Source organism: Abrus precatorius, unplaced genomic scaffold (assembly GCF_003935025.1).
Source record: "Abrus precatorius isolate BTA unplaced genomic scaffold, Abrus_2018 Scaffold10, whole genome shotgun sequence".
NCBI classification, from domain to species: domain Eukaryota; kingdom Viridiplantae; phylum Streptophyta; class Magnoliopsida; order Fabales; family Fabaceae; genus Abrus; species Abrus precatorius.
Genome location: NW_020874292.1, coordinates 35,782,526 through 35,797,614, shown reverse-complemented (window position 1 = coordinate 35,797,614; position 15,089 = coordinate 35,782,526). Strand labels below are relative to the sequence as shown.

At 29.5% G+C, this 15,089-nt stretch overlaps 1 protein-coding gene across 3 annotated transcripts; it reads left to right on the top strand.

Annotated features, from left to right (window-relative positions):
* The first annotated feature begins 8,776 nt into the window (after window positions 1-8,776).
* LOC113849005 (methyl-CpG-binding domain-containing protein 11-like) lies at window positions 8,777-13,629 on the top strand. Of its 3 annotated transcripts, none has more exons than XM_027478539.1 (3): window positions 8,777-8,996; window positions 9,103-9,195; window positions 12,458-13,629. In XM_027478539.1, exons 2-3 carry the CDS (start codon window positions 9,109-9,111, stop codon window positions 13,289-13,291), a joined length of 921 nt encoding a protein of 306 aa, XP_027334340.1. In that variant the 5' UTR covers window positions 8,777-8,996; window positions 9,103-9,108; the 3' UTR covers window positions 13,292-13,629. The 3 variants fall into 3 exon arrangements, with proteins under 3 accessions (XP_027334340.1, XP_027334332.1, XP_027334322.1); XM_027478531.1 differs by having other exon boundaries at window positions 8,777-8,990; window positions 9,099-9,195; window positions 12,458-13,523; XM_027478521.1 differs by having other exon boundaries at window positions 8,777-9,195; window positions 12,458-13,588.
* The last annotated feature ends 1,460 nt before the right edge of the window (window positions 13,630-15,089 follow it).

Below are 15,089 nucleotides of genomic sequence, written 5' to 3'. Positions count from 1 at the left end.
ATTACACAAGTAATAGGCCCTCTCATGAGCATCTCCCTGCATAACCATTAGATTCATATTAGATTCTATTAAACAAACAAAATCGTTTACTAGAATGATCTATACGTACAAGTAATGCAAACACTGCAGCATCTCTGCTCATCCACCGTCTAGTATAAGTATGGTACCACCGCATGTATTCAGAGTTCAAACTCAATAGACCAATTTGCGGTTCATTACTCACAACCCAATCTAATCTCCTGTCCCAATGCTCTAGTACGCCCCTGAACTTTGACTCCCAATTGTCAGCAGTCTTCCCTCTAAGAGTAATGTCATGTAACTGGTCTGGCTGATAAGGACCATGAGGAATATGTTGTACCATCCCAAATTGACGCATGGTACGATCGGGCTGGTGCCATTCACATATTTGGAAACAAATAAGCGGCACAATAGCTCTCCATATATGCATGCCCTCAGTGCATATGGCAGGCAAAGTATGCATCAAATCTATACTATATGGTTGCCACACAAACTGCAAGTGTACAAAATATTATTGTAATTATTCATAATTATTAATTGATGATAACATATATCATAAACAAATAACGCATACCTGATCACGTTTCAAATGATCAAATTTGAACCTAAAGTAAGCTAGATCCTTTCTCCCCTTCCTAAAATTTTGAAATCTTAACCACCTATAAAAACATAAATATTAGCATGACTGTTTGTAATAAAATACTGTTGTGTAAATATTGAATGAAAGTTTTAATATTATAGACATACCGTGCACCATAAGGAAGATTATTCTGTGTGTAAGGGGGATCACCCGGAGATAGAAATGGGAACCTATCCCACGCCCACAGCATCACAAGTGGAGTCAATCCTCCAATACCAGACCGATCAATATTCGTGGACATGCATAACTCTCTGTATAGGAAGGCTAACGTTGCACTTCCCCAACTATATTGTCCAGTTATCTCTAAAATATATGCTCTTGCAAAGCGAGTTAGCTGAATGGGATTTTGGTTGTGCAACCCAACATGGGAAAAATGCTCATCCAACCAAGTAAGTTTCAAGCTGCTCCCCATAAATGCAGAATTAGGTGGTCTAATTCCCAATAAATCTTCAACAATTTGTGCCCTGTCACCTCCTGTAGGGGCAATAACTGGTCTTCCATCAATACGAAGACCCATCTGAATAGCAATGTCTTGGAGAGTAATAGCACACTCTCCAGGGGGCATGTGAAATGTATGGGTCTATGGCCTCCATCTTTCTACCAACGCTGTAATCAATTGGTGGTCAATAGGAATACTAGCCAACTGTGCTACTCCAGCAAATCCTGCTACTGTCAAATGAGAAATAATCTCTACTGGTACTCCCTCCATGCCAGCATGTATGAAATGACCTCTTCTCACTCTCAATATTGGGTGTTCACGACCATCCTAAATATGCTCTGAAACATGAATAGACTGATAGCGCAGTAATGAACCATCCTCGGGGCCGGGATTTAACACCCTACTACGAGACGAAGATGATGCCATCTAAAATCTATATAAACAAGTAAACTATTAACTTCAAATTTATAATATAAGCAACCAAATTTAATAAAAACAATATCATTTTAGTATTAAACAATTTGTACCTTCAAATAATATTTTTCTAATTATATTTTTTTGTTATTTTAAGATAATAATATTTGTATAACAATAATAATATCATCATCATTTTTACTTTTAAATACAGTTTTCTACATAAATAAAACGAAAAATTAATTTTAATTTTATTATTTTCCTATTTTTCTCTTTCCCTTTTTTTGTTTTTTTACATGCATAAAATTGTAATTTATTATTATTGATTAAAATCATTTAAATAACTACAAACTTTTTAAAATATTCAAATGTCTAAATTAATATTGATCAAATATTTTTATTTTCAGTCATTTATATTTTAAAATAATATTTTCAATTTTATTTAACTTACATTGCTTATATATTCATCTTTATTTCACTTAATTCCTTATATTTTACTCTAATTTTTTTTAAATTAATCTAATTTATAATTATTTGATGCATAACTATATTTTAATCTTTCACAATTTTAATTTATTTACTATTTCTTATTTATGTGACATAATATTTGTTGAAATATTATTACAAATTTAACAACTGCAGATTCTTATAATATAAATTTATTAATTAATGTTTTTCATTCTTATTATTTCAATTTTATTTTGTTATTCATAATTTTATATTTTATTAACCTTATAATAATAATCACACATAATTTTTCCTCATATATTTATTCAATTTAATTCTTTTATATTTCTTATTTAATTAATTTTTACATAAGTAACAAGAAAATTATATATTTTAATTTAACTATTTTTTTATTTTTCTATTTTTCTATAATCCTATTTTTCTATTTTTTACATGCATAACAAAATCACTATAAATATAAATTTTTACTAACCTCCTTTTGCTAAGAATCTGGACCACCGAAAGTCCCTCTCACAATACCCTGGACCACCACCGATTGCAATATTCTTGGGACCAAAAACGGAAGCAAGAATAAATATTTTATATTTATATCTAATATACACTATAATGTTTTTTTCTTACCTTTCAAAGCTTTAAAAATATGCAATCTATCTGCCTTGCTTCTCCACTCCACCTCCACCTCTGCGTTTGCAGTATGTTTGCAAAAAAATTTCACCGAAGAAGATGAATAACGGAACAAAGATGGAGGGCCTGGACCAATGAGTGTGTGTCGGTCCTGAACAACCCGACACTGGTGTGAACCGCTCTCTAACATGACTTTTGAGAGCGGTTCGAATTGAACCACTCTCTAAAGTCCATTTTAGAGAGCGGTTCCGTAACAACCGCTCTCTAAAATTCACTTCTTAGAGCGGTTACTTTCTAACCGCTCTCTAAAATTGATTTATGAGAGCGGTTTGAAAGTAACCGCTCTAAGATGTCTATATTAGAGAGCGGTTCCTTTTGAACCGCTCTCAGTAGTCGGGTCTGACACCTGTGTCGGCATTCTTTCAGCCGATACCTGATCATGTGTCGCCAGCAGTTTTGATGACACTCACAAATCACCCTAGACAGGGAATTTTTTGTCAAAGAACCCCATACGGATAAAATGTTTTTGATTAAACCCTATACAGGCAAAAAACCCTAATAAAAGTTTTTTGAATCTTTATATATATGTACTCTAGGGAGAGGAAATTAGAGACCTATCAAATTTATGATTGTGTCTATTTTGATGATGCGCATTTAAGTGTATGTACAAGTCTAAACACTTAAGAGTTGGAGTACATATTTTAAGAGGTTTCTACTATATTTTTTTCTCTATGATATGGTTTGTTTATAATTCTTGTTTACTTGTGTGTTTTACAATAGACTTTTAATTGTTTTATCTCCTTTAACAATTTGGATTATAATTTCCTTCTTTTGTTCACAATTATACATTTTTAAGATCCATTTGAAAGTTTTTAAATATAATTTGTATGCACTTTTATTCTCATGACATATAAGTTTTATTCTTAAATTTTTCTTTTGCTTTGGAAATGCAGAAACTTAAGTGAGAGAGAATTTAACGAATCATATCTTAATCACACATATTAAATTGTAAAACAACTTAATAGTATAATACTAATATTTAATTACTTTGAGTTTACTACATTTATTGATAAGATCTTAATTGGAATTGAAAGATCAAAATATGCTAATTTCATATTCTTAGCATATTTTACTTATGTTTAATATTTTGAAGATATCTTAAATTACAAATCAAATTTTGAGGTGACTTTGGTTTTATTAGAAAGTTCAGTTCCAAGGCTTTAATATGATGGATAATTTCTTAGAAATAAGACTTTGGGGGCTGAGATATATCGCTTATGCAATGAACCACTACACCTGCACGGAGAAATCTTTTGTATTGCAATGCATTATACTTTGAAATTGTATTAATTAGATTAAACCTAAATAGGATTACTATAAATAACTTATTTTTTTTGTCTTCTTCAATACCTTTGAATTAGATTTTGAATTACCCTCATTTTTCTTTGTTATTATGGAATTCAAGATCTGAATTTCTAGCATTAGTTCTCATTTTCATTCTTCCTGATTGTATTCTCTTTCTATGATTAATGATAATTGAATTAGAATTAAAAAATACTTGATTAACTAACTTTAATTCAATGGATATTTTGTGTGCTATTCACAATGGAAATTTCATTTAATCTAGTTAGTACTTAATTAATCATCTAATATCAAATTTAATAATTAATAACCTATGATACTTCATCATTAAATTGAATGAAAATTTAATCTATTAGTCATAATTGTTAATTTTCTTATTTTGTTCCACACTTTTAATAATAATCAATCAACTTTCAATCTCTTGTTTGTAATAGAAGTTATGCTTGATAGAAAGATTATTATCATATAAAATTTGATGAATGAGATGAAGTTGAGTTGATTAAAGCCAAAAAAATTGACAAAAAGGAAACATTTAATTCAACTTAGTTTAATGATTATTGTCTCTAAGAACATAACCTTGGTTAACTTATTTAGTAATGCATTATTTTTATTTTTATTTTTATTTTTATTTACCAAAAATGACTTCAATTAGTGACTGTGTATTGTCAACCTCTCACAGCTTCTAAAAATGGACTCATAACTCCTAATAATCATGTCAAAGATTAGTGTTCAAACTAAGACCCAAACATTGGTGTTTCTATGTTGGGTTAACTGCATGATAAGGCAGTAGGGCATGCAAGATTCATAGAACATAGAACCCCTATGTAAGAATAATAGTGACTTTAGGTCAAAGGTTCACATACAACATTATATCATTACTTCTAAATTGTGTGCCTTAGGACTTAATATTTTATATCCAATACCTTTTATATTTAATCATTAGTACACTTGCACACTAGTCTTAATGCATTACATTATCCTAATATAAGACTTGACCATAGACATTTTAACAATAACATTAATTAAGATCTCATAATCAAATCATTTACTTGATATTATACAAAGTTGTATCTATTATATATTCCAAGGACGTCATTATATTCTTTTCAAAAGAAATAAATATACAATGTCTCTATTTATTGAAATAAAAATCATAATATAAATAGTATGTTCAAACCATAAATGCTCCTAATCCATACACTAACAAGTGTTATATGAATCGTTTCATTAGTCATATAAAAAGTTCTCAATGTAATATTGGTGTATAAAATTATTTGACTAAAAGTCACTATGATTCTTACACGAGTAGTTTTTATTTTAATCTTATCAAACATCATTTATAACAAGGTGATCATAAAGATAGAGGTTGGATATAAAATGAATCATGTTGAGGATTGTGAGTGCACTACAAGGAATTTGTCTTTTCAATGAAATAAGAAAATTATCTATAGGCCTCTTTATAAAGTTAAACTATGAAATGTATAACCATACTAAATAAGACAAATATGAAATATTTATTTTGGAAAAGTGTACTCGGGTATATGGAAATAAATTAGACTAGATAAGGTAACACATCACATGTCTTGTGTTTAATTAAATATTTGGACAAATATCAATCGTATAATATATTATCACTAAGATAAGTTATGTCAAATCAATGACATTCTTAATGTTCACGTAATAGTAATGGATTATTAAATATTAATCATTATTTATAGTATAAAATATAAAATATTTATATTTAATGTCATGACCCAATATTAGAAAAGTTTATGGGTTCACATACAATGAACAAGTCTACTAGTAAAGTTAAACTATAGTTAAAGTAGAATTTTGCATAAATGGGTTAGACTAATAAGGTATGATTCCATCCATTTACTTAATGCTTATTAATTTTTTTATTAAAAATTTAGCATTAGATGCTAAACCTTAGCATACATGTGACCAAATTCTCTTCTCCCTACTAGCATAGTTACAACATAAGTTTCTAATAAAAGTGTTTATATGGATACGTGCAGAAATACAATTATTATTATCATCTTCTCTCCTAACAAGCTAGTTTTAAGATATTGTAATATTATTATTTTAAAATATAATTAAGCTATCATTTAATATGATATCAATCTTGTCAATGACATTATATTTTGTCAAAAAAGTTTTCAAGTTATTTATTATAATAATGGGTGCTATCATCACTAATGATTGCTTTAAAGGTTTTAAACTATATAAAAATAACTTTGTAATTCCTCTAACATCATCAGTGGGTAATGCCACAGTCTCCACCCATTTAGAAACATCATCCATAGCTAATATATACATATATTAAAGGACTTAGTTAAGAGTCTCATAAAATTTATACCACATACATCAAACAACTCATAAATTATAATATTATTAAAGAGCATGTTATGTCTTCTAGACACGCTATCATACCTTTGACATTTGTAAAACTATTTTGTAAGACCTTTTGAGCGAGTCTTAGTAGGGGCAAAGTGCCTTATTGTCACTCTAGAATGACAATAGTCAAGAATAACGATAGTTTCACTCTTAGAAACACACCTTTATATAATGTTATTATTATTTTGCCTTCTCTCTAATAAAATTCTTTATTAATTAATAAGAGTTAATAATTTGTGCTTTGATTTTTAATTATGACTATATCAAAATATCATTAAAAAATTATTAATAAATATGTTAATTTTAATAGTTATTAATTATTACATCAAATTATAAACAAATAATATTTTTATTTTATTTTATTTAAATTATAGATATTAATTATTTATTAAGTTGCATAATTTTAAAATAATTTTTACTTCATTATTTTTATGTGTCTTTAAAATAAAGTTGATGACATCATATATTTATATTGATAAAATAACAGTATGGTAAAAACTTATTAAAATGTTAATATTTTTTTTAATTTTGAATTTCTCCTTGAAAATCTAGGTCCCAATAAAATTTAATGACATAAACATTTTAGTAATAAAATTAGAATTTTGATCTCTAAACTATAAATAATAATTTTTTATAAAAATTTCATATCTCATTCAACAAGTTAATCTTAATTTAAAATATTAATTTGTAGTTTAAAAATATAATAAACATTTATGATTAATTTATGAGTATCATCTTTTAAAAAAATTAAAATAATATATTTTCTTTGAATTTTCACACCTTAGAATAATCTTCAAAAGAAACATTCTCTTTCACTATCTCATCTAACTGTCTCCACAAACTTTTCCTTATAATCACATATATAATTACTTGCTTTATTATCAAGATATCATAGACATTTGTCATCCTTCTATTTATTACTAAGCGTTAGTAATAATGTTGGTTCTTCATCTTATTCTTTCTTTTCAATAAGATTATCTTTCTCTACAACATTTGTTCTACACTCTTAAAAATAACAATAATATTTTTGACAATTGAAATATTCAACACTATCATATCTCTTATCATTTATCTTACTAAAATTGCATCTAATTCTTCCTCTTCCTCTACTACAACCTCCTCTAATAGATTGATGACTATTTTCATTATTATCACAGTTATCATAATCTTCTCTTCCTTGCTATTGTGTATATCTTATAAGAAATGGTGCTAATGTACTCTTCAATATGATTTTTTTATTTTGATGCAATGTGACTTTTTTTCTTTGTTTAAATTTGAGTTGTTTAATTTTGGATGAAGAGGTTGCTATTAATTATCATGATTTTAATAATATGTGTTGATTATTCTTTGACTTTTAAATAAGAAGTGAGTTTTGTATATGAGATGATGTAAGATCTTTATTTAAGAAAGAGTCTTCTATATGGATTTATGTTATTTACTTTATACACCATTAAAAATGTTACAAGGAATTAGTTAATCATTGAGCTCAATCAAATTTTCATTATAGTGAATTTGTCTTTCTCATCATAGATAAAGTTAGTTAATAGATGTCTTCTTTCTTTTTAAACATGCAATTAGATTAATATTTAGTCACTAAAACCAACAAGCTCTAAAGTAATAAAGATAGGATAATAAAATGATAGGATAGAAGTTGATAAAGATAGATATGATAAAAGAAAATTAAGTTCTTGTTCTATCTTATGTTTAACGTATATTGCAATAGTAAAATATATAAAATTATATTATTTTTTAACATTTGAGATAAATAAAAAATAATAAAATAAGATATAAATTATATTTAAATGAAAATTTTTCTTTTATTAAAATTAAAATAAATTTTATTTATTTTTTTCACTTTTTCAATATATATTTATGTATCAAAATTTTAAAAATATTTTCATGTACATATAATATTTAAATTTAATATTAAATTATAACACTTTTATTCAAAATTTTTAGAATTAAAATTTATTGTTTATAATTTTCTTATAAAATAATAATATTAAATATTATTTTATAAAAATATACTTTCTTATAAAATTATAAATTTATAAAAATATATAATTTTTAAATGTTCATATAATTTTTGATATAAATATTTAAATTATATTTTGAAAATGATTATTTTTTATAATATAAAAAAAAATATAAGTTATCATGTTATCTTATCTTATCCATTAAATTAACTCTAATGTTACAGAAGAAGATGATATGAATTTCACAATCCAACAATCTAATTTATACTTAAAATATCTGACAATAAAATTCATCAAATCAATTAACAAGAAAAAAAATTCCTAAAATCGAAAAAAAATTAAACACTTCGTGGAATGCCAAGACACAACAGCGAGCACCTAATAATTACTAGTAACAGTATTACCGGGGTCAGGTGGCAGCAGGAGAAAGCGCCGTGACACTACTATGTACCCATCACCCAAATGGAATCGACCTGAACTTCTCAACATTTTTTTAATATTTTCTGGCGATTCCACAACGTGTGCTATAACTGCTTCTCAATTCTTCTTTCTCCTCTCCTACTCAGAACTCGAAACACAAAACCAAGCATTACAAGTTACAACAGCCCAATGCCCCTGGAACCCAGGAAAATAGAAAAACAGAATAATTAAATAATAAGTAATGTTTAATTTCTTCTCCTCTCCTCTGCGTTCCTGTTTTATCATTTTCTTCAATATTTTTAATTTTAACAAATATTGGAAAATTTTCTTGCTGAATTTTGCAGTTAAAAATGACGAGCTCAGTGGAGAAGGAAGGTTCTGCGAGCGACGAAACCTTCTCTTTGGAGCTACCTGCTCCACCTGGTTGGAAGAAGAAGGTTCGCCACTGTTTATCCTTCTGTTAGTTTTGAACTGTTTCGCTTTGACTATTTCATTTCGTGGGAAGTTTCTGCATAAGTTAACACAATTTGTTGTTCATATGCTACCCTTCCTTGATTTGACGTCCACTTGAGTTTCTTTTTTATTTATTTATTTATTTTCGATTTTCTGTCTCTACTGCGTGATTATTGCCTTTCTGACGATACAAGAATTAGGTCTTTTGTGTATTTGGCTAGTTTGTTTTCAATTGTGTCGTGTTGAACGCATGTGCTTTGAAATTCACGTGAAATATATCTTAAAAAGTTATCTAGCAGACGAGTGTGGAGTATTAGTTAGGGTTTTATGGGCGTTTCCCATATTTTTCTATATCAGGAAATGAGTTTTGATCGACTCTATGAGGTTTTTATTTAATAGTTCCATTGATACAGATAATGCCTTTAATTTCGAAGTTGGTAATATTTTGTGAAGTAGTCTCGCTTTCAGTTCAGCATTGGACCAAAGCACAGGCACATGGGTCAAAATACAGGGGCAGTTCCAAGTTTTCCCTTACGTAATGATTGATGAACATGTAGAACAGCTTTTCAAAGGAATGAAAAAGCAGTTTAAGTGGAATCATTTGAGTAAAGTCACCGGTCTAGACTTTCTTAGATGTTCTGGTTCCTAATGTTGTGCTTTTAAGATGTTCTGCTTATGTGCTAGCTCTATTATACTGGCCAAATTATCTGATTTTTTTCTAGCTTTGATCTCAAATGAAATTTTTGGGCATAAAAAAATTCAGCAGGTCATGCTGTTGTTAAATTTAGTAATTTTGAATAAATTGCATAACTGTTTATGTTGAAAATCTTAGGCAAGCTGCGTGTTATTCTAGATCAGCTCCTTTAAGCCGGTGATGTTAGACATTAGGCTTGTGAGTTGTGAGTGAAGTCATCGTTTTATGTTTTCCAATATATCTTTAGCAAATTTCCATTTTTCATGGTGTATGACTTGTTTTATTTTTATATTATCATTCCCTATTGCTTAATGGCTCCTTTTCTCAAAAGAAGGTGAAAAAAATAAAGTGGCAGAAGTTAGAAAAATTATCTTGAATCGTTTAGTGTCTTATTTGTGACAGAATGCCATGTCATGTTTTGTTCTTAATATTAATGATTTTAAGATGTTATGCAAGCCCTGCAATAGTGAGTAAAAAAATCTGATTCTCTTTCTTGAATCAATCTTAAAAAGTTTACAGGGCATCAATTCATTCAACTGGCTATTCTTGACTCTGGTATTTTAATGCATTGTGTCATTGCCTCACCAGTAATCATTTAGGGGTGCTGTATGCCACACTGCTTGTCTGAAGTTGTTTACATTATTAATGTATTGCCACATCATTAAAAGAATTTGTAATGGGCCACAACAGATGAGCCTCCAATCTACAAGAGAAAGAAGGGAACAGGGACAGGAATGGGAATAAGCATTTAGTTGGAGAAGCATAGGGGTTATTGATGGAGAGCCTGGGATCATGCAAGAAGACATCATGGGGGTGTTGAGAGGGTGCAGAGGGGAGGTAGGAAGAATCTGGACACGGAAAGCAATTTGTTGTATCTGTATTCTTCCTTCTTTCTTAGAGGTTAATACTGTCCCCTGTACCAAACACCCTTATTTCATTTTAGTCCCTTACATGAACAAAACATGTTTTGTCTCTACTTAAAGAAAATGTTTAAAATTGGTACCTGATGTTTAAATTAAAAATTTGGTCCTTATACTCAACACTATTTTTAGTTTTAGGCCATACACAATAAATCTACGCCTCTTTTTGGTACCTAGATGAAAAAAACCTCCAAACAACGTTGAAAAGTCTAATGCCATTATAACTTTAACTATTGGTAGTGATCAATTTTTAAAAACAATTTCCATATTTTCTCTATTAATTAAACCTTTCTCATATCTCTCTATTGCTGTGTTCTGTAATTGGGTGCTTGCTCCTTCAGTGATTTCCGTAATATACTTCTGAAATGCCAGAGTATATCAGTTTGACAATAAAATTGGCTTTTGTGATTTGTGATGATGTGTGAAGAAACGCCCTTTATGTGATTTCCTTTTTTGTTATGTCTGTTGAGAGCTTGGGACTTTTATCTCCTTAACAAGTTGTATTAGACTAAGCAAATAAATAGTTTACTGTAATTTTAAATTGGAAAATAATTATGTGCCTCAAACATTGATGCAATTATTTACTGTAAAATGATTATATATTAATTATATATTGACATACAACTTGTGTAGATTATATATAAGAATTTTTATCTCTGCACTCGCATCATTTACTTGCATTATCTTAAAGATATCTCCAATTACTATATATATAAGAATTTATTATAATATTTATGGTGATCTAATGGCGTAGAGGTCAAGCGCTTTCAAGCTCTGTACACTAACCCTATTTTCAAGAAACACTTAAATACCCCTGAAAAATCAACTACAATCCTTGACTGCACAATAACTAGAGGGGGGATGTGTGTGTGTTTTCTAAACTTACAGAAAATCAGTGTAATTTACTTTATTTTCTTAGAAAACTTTTAAGTCCTCTTTTCCTTTAATTATTAATTGTTGCAGTTCCTAGAGTGACAAACAGTTCATAACTTTATTCCGTATGTGTCCATTTGTTTTGTTCTTTTCTAGGTTTCTTGATCTCAGTAAAAGCCTTGAATACCTTCACCAGTCTCTTCCACACTGTTACTCTGAGGCACCCCCATGAAAAAACAGTTTGTAACAGCCAATGATACTTGGCTAGACACCAGAAAGAATGATTCTGCCCTCTAATAGCAAGATGTTACTTGTACTCTATGATTTGAAATAAAAAAAAGATTAATAAAGAGATGAAGGATGGAAATTGACATTTGGTATAGAACTTGCATAGCTATGAAATCTAATTTTTTCTCTGTAATGGGTGAAACTGAACGTGAAATCAAGATTTATAGTTCAAATTTTGTGAAACCATTAAAGTCACTACAGTTTGCCTGACATATCTAATAACTTTAAAACAAGATAATAAAAGAGAAATAAACAATATTTTTATTCGACTTTTTGAAGGTATATGCAATTCATATCATAAATGTTATTTCTTTTGCAAGACATATTCAAGGGCTTTCAATGTAATTGTGATGTGAAAGTAGGAGAAGAGAGTTTCATTCTTCATGCTAGGCATTAAAAGTCAATAATGACTCAACCTTTCTTGCCTTTTTTTATGTTAGATGATTAATCATACAGTGTGTTTCATTGCAGTTCTTCCCAAAGAAGGCTGGTACCCCAAAGAAAAATGAGATTGTCTTTACTGCACCAACAGGAGAGGAGATCAATAACAAGAAGCAACTGGAACAATATTTGAAAGCATACCCTGGTGGTCCGCCTGTATCAGAATTTGATTGGGGCACCGGTGCGACCCCAAGAAGATCAGCAAGAATCAGTGAGAAGGCCAAGGTAGCTCCTCCACCAGAATTTGAGCCCCCAAAGAAACGCGGAAAAAGATCATCAGTTTCAAAACAGGAAACTTCCAAGGAAGAGAAAGAAGAGACTAAGGAAATGCAAATTCAAGAAGCTGATAACGTCAAGAATGAAAAAGATACAGAGGAGGAAGAGAATGTTGTAAAGGCAAATCTAGATGAAAAGAGTGTGGAGGATACCCAAGTCAACAAATCCACTCATTTTGGAGAGGCTAAAGCTAGAGAAAATGTCGGGGTACCTATTGATGTGAAGAAATCCAATACTGCTGATGGAAAACTACATGCATTGAAAGATAAAGTTGATGACAAAGGAGCTGAGGGTTCTGAAATTTCTCTGAGAAAAGATGAAGAAAAGATTGGCCAACCACAGGAAGAGACAGAAAAATATTGTGGATCTAAGGAGCCAGAGAAACCTGAAACATGCACTACTGCTAATAAAACGGTTGACGTGGAAGAAATGAATAAAGAGGAACACAACAGAAGTACTCATGAATCTGAAGGAGATATCAAGGAAATAGAAGGAACAAAAGTGAATAGTGAAGAACATCACAAGCTTGAAGAGATAAACAAGACAGCTGAAGCAGAGTTGACCGAAAATGGCAATCATGGGATTTGAACTGGTGAGATCAAAGCCTGGAGCAGGGATAAATTAATAAGCTCTCGGTGGCTCTCCTCTCATCCTGACCCTTTTAGATCTGTTTGAAAATGACTGTAGCTCTTGTTAATGTTATTTATCTCATTGTTTATTGAAACTATATACAATTATAGAGTAGCCCTGTAATGTACCATCCTCGGGTGTATTTGGACAGACGTGTAGCTTATAGGTGCCGTTGTAGCATTATGTTGTAAGACATACGCAAACATTATGTGGTATGGACCTGTAATGTAATCATATATGTAAAGCCAGTGATACTAAGTAGTTCTGTTTACCATATGCCATTACGTTAGATCTTGTCAAGTAGTTTGCTCCAGTACGAAGTACGGTCCAATAAAAGTGAAAATAAAAAATTTTAAAAAAATATTTTCTAAACAAATAGGAAATATTTTGGTAGAGAAAAATCAATAGACTAAATATGGGTCCTGGTGGGGGTAAAAGAAACAAAAGAATGGGTTTATTCTAGACATTTGACTGCCCTGTTATTTTCATGTCTTTTAGCTCAATAAGGTAAAGTTGATTTGGAGGTAAATCAATGAATGTGTGACTCGTGTGTGAATCCAGATTGCAATAGTCGTCAGGTAGAAGGGAAACAGGATTCACTCGTCAAACATGGATGCGGTGTTATTAATCCAATTGTATTAACCATCCTCCTACGCCAAAACTTCAATTCTGCAACTAGAATGCAGTCCCGCGTTCAGCACGACAAAGGCGAGAAAGAAAATAACAGTGAACATTAAAATTAAAAAATATTAAACAATATGTCGATCGTAAAAAATTGTTGGCTGGTTGGGTTAAGTTTAAATTGGGCTGACATGACAGAAAGAGTTTTTAGTTATATTAATTAATATAAATTAATTAATGACTGAACACAAATGATCTTTTTAAGATATTAGACAATTATGTTAAAGTAAGAAATCTATTTTCTAGCTATGCATTTTCAAGATATCCAAAAAAAAAATTTGATTAAGTGTAATTCAAAGTAAAGATTATAATCAACTAAAGAATATAAAGATAAAAGATTGTAAATAAACATAAATAATAGTGTATATAAATGTAAAGACTAAAATTATAAAGAAAATGACTATAAATAAAAGTAAAATATAAGAAAGTAAATGAAGAGTAAAAGTAAAAATAAGTTATAATGTATTTGATTGATTGATCTCTCTCACTTTATTAGTACGTACAAATGAAATTTATATAGTATACACAAAGTAGTTATTTGACTTAAAAAAATTTTACTCATGTTCCTAATTCATTAGTCATTTAGTCAATAACTTTTTGCACCAACTAACCATCTTCGACCAAACTTTACAACTTTAAGTATTTTATGTGAGTGTACCATGTACATGTCCATTGTGTTATTCTGAATGTTATTTTAGCGAAATATAGCTAGAAACATGTTTCTAATATGTTAGGTCTTTAAAGTGGATGGAAAACATATTGTATGCTGTCTCAAGTTAGTAAAAAACTCAAAAACCTCTTATCCCTAATAGTAATTAAATTAGCTATATATTTCGACTGGTGCCTTATTTAGCCGTTTTATCATATACTATCATTAGTTGATTTTATTTGGCCTATGGTCCTCAGCTAACGGCGCTAAATTTGGGACATTAACACAATCAATTAAAAAAGAAAGCCAAGAGGCTAGAGCTAGGAAAGCATACCAATTGATCACGTAGTTCCTGCTACACAGGTTTAATATATAGAGATTAACTTAAAATAACTTGCATACCATTTCATTTAACATGTTAGGTGA

Bases quoted from the DNA above. Each gene is read 5' to 3' on its own strand.
- LOC113849005 (XM_027478539.1), top strand. From the start codon at position 9,109: ATGACGAGCTCAGTGGAGAAGGAAGGTTCTGCGAGCGACGAAACCTTC. The intron at 9,196-12,457 runs GTTCGCCACTGT...GTTTCATTGCAG, and splicing joins CACCTGGTTGGAAGAAGAAG to TTCTTCCCAAAGAAGGCTGG.